The 8069-nt window shown below is 38.1% G+C and overlaps 1 protein-coding gene across 1 annotated transcript; it reads left to right on the top strand.

Annotated features, from left to right (window-relative positions):
- The first annotated feature begins 3288 nt into the window (after window positions 1-3288).
- LOC306887881 (zymogen granule membrane protein 16-like) lies at window positions 3289-5526 on the top strand. Its single transcript, XM_079445890.1, has 4 exons — window positions 3289-3315; window positions 3441-3531; window positions 3774-3918; window positions 4187-5526. Exons 2-4 carry the CDS (start codon window positions 3477-3479, stop codon window positions 4503-4505), a joined length of 519 nt encoding a protein of 172 aa, XP_079302016.1. The 5' UTR covers window positions 3289-3315; window positions 3441-3476; the 3' UTR covers window positions 4506-5526.
- The last annotated feature ends 2543 nt before the right edge of the window (window positions 5527-8069 follow it).

Here is an 8069-nt window from a genome sequence, read left to right as displayed (position 1 = left end):
CCCACTCTCCCCTAGGCAATCTCAACTCATTTGAATCGCATGCCGTTACTGTGACAGCTCCTATAAGACTCCAGATTGTGATAATCTATCGTCCACCGGGCCAAATACCACCAACCTTCCTAGATGAGCTGGACGGACTGCTGTCCTCTTTCATGGAGGATGGCACTCCACTCTTAGTCTTCTGCGATTTCAACATTCACCTAGACAGGCCTTATGCTACAGACTTCCAGTCACTCCTAGCTTCATTTGATCTCAAACGCCTCACCACTACTAGCACGCACAAATCAGGTAACCAACTCGACTTAATTTACACACGCAATTGTTCTACAGATAACATTCTGGTACAACCACTACATATCTCTGACCATTTCTTCATTACATTTACTTTACATTTTGCTACCCAGGTGCCACCATCTCCCTTACCGGTTACTTTCAGACGCAACCTACACTCCCTTTCCCCCTCCCTTCTTTCCTCTGTAGTATCCTCCTCTCTTCCCTCGCCTACCCATTTCTCTTCTCTGGATGTAAATGCAGCCACTGACACTTTATGCTCTACCTTAACCTCTTGTCTAGACGACATCGGTCCTCTCTCCTCCAGGCCAGCACGGGCTGCTCCTTCTAACCCCTGGTTATCTGATGTTCTTCGTGAGAATCGGACCAAACTCAGAGCGGCAGAGAGAAAATGGCGCAAATCAAACGATCCGTCGGACCTGAGTAGGTATCAGTCTTTGCTTTCATCTTTCTCTACTGAAGTCCACACTGCCAAATCCTCACATTTCCACAACAAGATCACCAGCTCTCCAGACATGCGTAATCTCTTCAGAACATTTAATTCTCTCCTCTGTCCCCCTCCTCCACCTCCCACCACTTTGATAACCGCTGATGACTTTGCCTCTTTCACAGACAAAACTAGAACAATCAGTAACCAGTTCTCAACTCCACAGGACCTCCAATCAACCACATCCACTGCTCTAACTCCCATCTTCTCCTTCTGTCCCCTCACCGAGGCAGAAGTATCCAAACTTCTCCTCTCCAGCCATCCTACAACATGTCCTCTCGACCCGATCCCCTCACACCTTCTCCAAACAATCTCACCCACACTCTTACTGGCACTCACACACATTATCAACACATCTCTCCTCACATGCATCTTCCCCACAGCATTCAAGCAGGCTCAGGTAACCCCACTGATCAAAAAACACACATTAAACGCTTCTCTTTTAGATAACTACAGACCTGACTCTCTCCTTCCATTCATAGGGAAAACACTCGAACGAGTTGTCTTCAACCAGCTCTCGCGGTTTCTTTCACAGTACAACAAACTGGATGCTAAACAGTCAGGTTTCAGGAGTGGCCATTCAACAGAGACTGCACTACTCTCAGTCACTGAAGCCCTGCGAACTGCAAAGGCTGATTCCAAATCGTCAGTCTGATTTTTGAACCAAATCTGGTTTGAATCCCATCTCACCGGTAGATCCTTCAGTGTGGCCTGGGGAGGTATCCAAACCACATCAACTGGTCACTGGAGTTCCTCAGGGATCGGTTCTTGGACCCCTCCTCTTCTCCACGTACACTACATCGCTGGGTCCCATCATACATGCACATGGCTTCTCCTATCACTGCTATGCCGATGACACACAGCTCTATCTCTCTTTTCAACCAGATGACCCAACGGTAGCTGCACGGATCTCAGGCTGCCTGACGGACATCTCGGAATGGATGAAAGAACATCACCTACAGCTCAACCTGGCAAAGACGGAACTTCTGGTCTTCCCTGCCACTCCGACTCTACAGTATGACTTCACGATTCAGTTAGGCTCATCAATGATTACCCCATCAACTTCGGTCAGAAATCTTGGTGTAATTTTTGATGACCAGCTGACCTTCAAAGAGCACATTGCAAAGACTGCTCGATCCTGCAGGTTTGAACTACACAACATCAGAAAGATCAGGCCCTTTCTGACAGAGCATGCTGCACAACTTCTTGTCCAGGCCCTTGTTGTTTCTAGACTGGACTACTGCAATGCTCTTCTGTCTGGTCTGCCATCAAACACAATCAAACCTCTACAAACGATTCAGAATGCAGCGGCACGACTGATCTTCAACGAGCTCAAAAGAGCGCATGTTACACCTCTCTTCATCTCCTTGCACTGGCTACCAGTGGCAGCTCGCATCCAGTTCAAGACACTGATGCTTGCGTACAGAACTACCACAGGCTCAGCACCCTCCTACTTCCACTCACTATTACGAACCTACATCCCCTCCAGAAGTTTGAGATCTGCTAGTGAGCGACGCCTGGTGGTACCATCAAAGAGAGGCTCAAAATCACTCTCCAGAACATTCTCGTTCACCATTCCTGGCTGGTGGAATAATCTTCCCACCCCTATCCGGAACGCCGGATCCCTGGCAATATTCAAGCAACAACTGAAAACTCATCTCTTTCGGCAGTACTTGTCTTCATCCTAAAAAAAATAAAAAAATAATAATAATAATAATAATCATCTTTCCCTCTATGTTTCTCTCCGCTTACTAGCTTGTACTTATTTGAACAATGACTGAGACTTGGTGTTACGAGCACTTCCTCTGTCTGATTGCCTCTTCAAGATTAATCGCTTTTTGTATTCCCCAATTGTAAGTCGCTTTGGATAAAAGCGTCTGCCAAATTACTAAATGTAAATGTAAATGCATTACTAAGGGGCTGATATGCACACACTGACTAAAAATTATTATTTTCAACATGTTTAATGTAATTTTCACAACTTGTTCACAGCTTATTTTTTATTGAACAATATTTTACATTTTTACCAATGCTTAAAATTAAATAGTGTGGAGATGGGGGAGTGGTTGATAATGGTTGGTATATAAACTATATTTTAAAAAAATCAGTTCATTTTAATATTTTGATTAAAAAAAAAAACGTTTTCATCAGCACATCTGATCAGAGTTTTGTTTTTCCTGTAAAGTTTTGCAATGCTCGGTTGTTAAAATTTTTTTAGAACACTAAATATTTTACTTGAAAAGATTTACTGGAAAAAAAGTCATTTTACATTACATAAAACTATCTCTGATAAGTATCTGATATCAGAACATTCATCCAGTATCGATTACCAAAATGTCAGATGAGTAATGATATAAACAAGGAAATTCCTTCTTAAAATATTTTCCTTCCAGAAACACTCATGAAGTTTAAAAAATGTTCCAAAACATTCTTCATCTACAAGATAGAAAACAAGAGGCTGGACCAACAAGAGAGTATAAATGAAGGCTTGATTTAACTATCCTACTCAAGGAACACCCTCTCAGGCTCAACTACAGGTAACAGCATCATAAAGCAATTAATTATAATATGATACTTTAAATCATAAATAATCTTAAATGATTATTATTAGTAGTAGTATTTACCTATACATGTATTAATTTATTTTATATTTATTAATTAGATTGTCAGAGAGCAGTGGATAGCTAAGCAATCAACAATGCTGCATCATTTTGTGGTACTTTCTGCCCTTTGTGCCATGAGCATGACCATGCGTGAGTATTACTAACTGTTCAGATCAATACAAATATAGTGCAATAAAAAAAATCTACATTATGCTATGTTTAATGCCTAATTCTAACAGTGTAGTATACTGCACTGTTAGAATTAGGCATGAAACATAGCATAACAATGACTATTTAAGTTTTGAGCAGTATAAATAAAACAGTCAAAATAATGGGTTCAATTGGAATCAATAAAACAGTCACTTACAGCTGATAATCAATTACCTTTTCAGCTTTACCTGAATTTTACTCATACTCCCCTGCTGCTGGGGGTGGCAGTGGAACTGAATTTTCCACTGCACAGGAGGGTCGCATCACTGGAGTCAGAGTTTATGAATATCCCTACTACGGATACTACTACAACAACTACATCAATGGGTAGGTATCCCCAAGAACCACTACGGCTACGTACTGGATAACATCTTATCAAGCCCAAATTAACCTGATCTGTCATAATTATTAGACTGGATACCTCACATAAAGCTATTTTGAAAAAAAAATTACACTTTATATTTCATACAGCATATTCAACATTTTATTTTCTGTTTTTATATTTAGTATTTTTTATTTATTTTTTTGTCCAGTTATGTGATATTTAGCTCTGAATTATTTAACATATTGTTAAATGCATATTGTATTTGTTTAGGATCCAGCTGAGATATGGCAGTAACTGGACAGAATTGGTTGGCACGAACTCTTATGGCAATGAAAGGGCAATGACACTCTTCGACAATGAACATTTCGTTCAGGTCTCTGGAAAGTATTATTCTGGTTACATCAGTGAGCTTATGTTTGTCACTAATGAGGGGCGATCTTTTAAAGTGGGGCAACCTTCTGGACTCTCATTTAACTTCTACCCGACCCACGATGGAAGTGAACTACGTTTCCTCAGCGGCCGTCAGAGTGGATCTTACCTCACCTCCATTGGGGCTCACTGGGGTGTCTACTACAATTCCACTTCATAATATCAGAAATATCACACAGGTTGCATATCGTGTGTATGTGAGGAAAATGCCAGTTAAGTAGCAGTCAACTCATGTTTTTCCTGAGCTCTTTATGAGGGATGAAATTAGGGACTTTCTGAGTTGTCTGAATTATTAGAATGATTTCTGGTTAATAATTTACAAAATAATTAATACAACACTAAGAAGACTGACATGAAATTGTTTTATTCCTAATGATGTTTTAAGTGCTTCTCCTTTAACACAATCATTCCTAAAGACTCTCATAACAATGATTTTCCAAGTTAGACAAACTCTACACAGAATGTATATCATGACATATTCTGAATGTGGGTGTTTTTTTTTTTTCATATTTTATTTTCAATTTCAGGCACTTTTAATACCCAGGGAATTATTTGTATTAAAGCTATATTAAACTAAGTGCTAAAGTTTGTTTAATTAAAACTTTGTTTTATGAAGATCACAATAAAACTTCCTTATTAAAACGTTTACCATGCTGTAATCATTTATTTTTGCTATTTTTTAAATGCATTTTATGTATAGATTTTATTGTTTTACCCATGACCCAAACTTTCAATCAAACTTTACAAATTCATATAAAAATATGAATTACTACATATTTAAAACTATGGTAATGCAAACCAAGTATGAACTAAACATAATTCATTTCAATATTTATTGTGTGAACAAACTATTTTTCCAAAATCTTTACTGCCACACAACTGTGGCATCAATTGATGATAAAAAAAAAAAATTATTCTGTGGACAAATGAAATTATTTATTAACACCATTTACTAATGAATCCCGTTGATTTTCCACCAAAAGCGAAGGCACAGGTGATGGACTACGAGAGAAAGAATTCAGATTGATCACACCACAGATAAGCCTATCATTTTGCATGTTTATTTTTTTACAACAAAATCAAAAGCATCTTATATTAGCCACAAAAACAAATCTTTTAGAGTGATGGTCTGGTCTCGCATTTTGGATGAGCTATTTGACATTAAAAACAATGTCAATCTGACACCATGTAGAGTGTTGTGTTGTTCGACTCAATCAGACTTTGTTGATGCTTTTTCAACTTTTAATTAACAACTCTCAACCACATGCTCACTATCTCTTTGACCTCATTCTCATTCTATTCTTCCGATAACACTACATCCCTCCCTTTGTTAGTATTAAAGAACTGAAATACCAAAATAACTAATTATCTTCAAGTTTAAACATCTTTGTTACTGATACTCAAAACATAATATGTATTATAACTATTATTTTTTCAATCTCACTCAACAACTTGTTATAAAATAAATAACTAAATAAATTTCTGCAGCACCGTTATTACATACCTTACTGCACGTTTCACGGCAGTTTCAAAGTGAAACGTCCAGTGAATGGCGCTAAAACACGGGTTCAATTTGTTACGTTGATATAGGCACGTATTGGTGTGTTTGTATTACATTGCTTCAGGTACGTATTGCGGTGGTTCATAATTCAAATATATTAAATATATTTAATATGCAGCTAAAAGTTAATGCTGTATTGTTGGAAATATCCCCTACACCAAACCCAACCCGAAAGTGTTAAGAAATGCACAAAGGATTTAAAAATGCATTTATTGATGCAGCCGTGCATCTAAAAATAAAAATTTGAGTTCATAACATAATATTCCTCAAGTAATTGTGCAAAAATTAGGCTTTAAAAGTTGTAGGAGTTTTACTGCCTCTAGTGCTCATTTTAACTGGAAATTGCTGCGATTGGTATGTATAAATACATTTTTTGAGTTTTGCAGAAATGTAGGTAGAGGCACGCATTTCCAATGAGCTTCTGTTGTTTCTTAACCCCTCTATCACTACGAGTAGACAAGGGCTTACTAGGTGGGTCTGGTACTGTAACAGAAGAACTTTGTGACTCTTCTGAAGAATCTGACTTGAACAGTTTCTCTTGAGTTCCTTGATTGCTTTGTTTTTCTGCAGGTTCTGGCATGCTGATCTTCAATTGAATGGGTACATGGAGTCATCGTCTGCATTAACCATTTCAAAGGAGTTGTCCGATGTGTGCTTCAGAAATTCATAGCAAATATCTCTATACTTACAGTCTAGCTTGCGATCTTCTATATTCGCCACATATACCATGTCTCCCAAGTTTTAGTTGTGTTCTATGGCTCAACTTATGTCTGCATACGGTTTAATTTTTCTTTGTAGCTTTTATGATGACTTTCAATGTCTTTTGTTTCTCTTTTCTCTGTGACGAGGCTAGGTAACTTTGTGCATACAACTCGTCCAAACATCAGATTGGCTGCAAGGTGTCTCACTTGATGCTCTGTGTGGTGTAAGAATATTTGAGCGATCCTCTCTCCAATTCCTTCCTTCACTTTTAGCTGCTTTGAAAGCTTCCTTCAGATAGTGATGAAATCTTTCTATTTTACCCTTACTTTTGTGATAGTAAGGACCCACCAAAAAAACACCTAGCTTTGTCCAGGGTCTAGGTGGACGCTCTAATGGATGCAGTGGTTGATCTTCATTAAAGGGTTGTTTCAGAACACACGCATTACAATTTTTGATTATTCTTTCAACATCTATGTCCATATTAGGCCAATAGAATTTGCTTTAAAAAAATTGCTTTGTGCGAATTATACCTTGATGTGTCTCGTGTGCTATTTTCAAAGCTTGTTGAATCTGTGCAGAAGGCAGAACTATCCAAGTCCCCGCTGCAAAAGACCATCGTGAGTTGACAACTCATCTGAGCATCGTATGTATGGCTATAAGCTTTTGTTGAAGTCTCCACTATAGAAATAAGTTGTTTCAAGGTAGTATCTGCCATTGTAGCACTTTTAAGTTCCTGAAGAGTCAAGGCTTGAATGTCCATCATATTTACAGCAAGCACTCTGTCCATATACATGTCCACGTAACTGTTGTCCTCCGTCTCTGTAACAAATTTCTGTAGTTTTCACAGCATTATTACTTTAAAATGAACAAATCCATACTGTAGAATAAATTGTACAGTAAAACTAGATTTTCCTGTGAATCATAGTTAAACAGTAATTTTGAGTGGGATTTTTTTCTCAGCTGGATTAACCGATGTGATGCACCTATTTTTTTTTTTCAATTTGGCCTCAGAAAGGTAAAGTTGCTCATTATTTTTTTGTCATTATTGTTATATTTGCTGTTTTCACTTGTGAAGTTACGTGTCTTTCACTTTCAGAGTCCACCATTAGATTGTGCATCAGAGAGAGAGGTGGAAAAGGACATCCACATTAGCCTATAAGTGTTTGCATATTATTACAAAAAACGCATGAAATTTTGATATATTTTCATGGCTGGCAACAGTTTATCAATACCGTCATTAGTTCGGTAAAGGACTAACACTGCTGGATAAAAATAAATCTGGAATTGTTTCTGTGTATATTTGGTCTAACTTAATCTGACCTAAGCCTCTTTCACACAGAGATTCCGGAAAATACACAGGTAATATGTTCCGGGAATCATCCCGGAATTGTTTGATTTTGGTTCATTCACACTGCCAGTGATTTTCCGGAATCTGTGTGTGCGTTCACACACAACCCGTAA

Source organism: Barbus barbus (genome assembly GCF_936440315.1).
Source record: "Barbus barbus genome assembly, chromosome: 21".
In the NCBI taxonomy this organism is placed as follows: domain Eukaryota; kingdom Metazoa; phylum Chordata; class Actinopteri; order Cypriniformes; family Cyprinidae; genus Barbus; species Barbus barbus.
The sequence above is the reverse complement of the archived record's forward strand: the minus strand, read 5'-3'. Positions and strand labels throughout refer to the sequence as shown.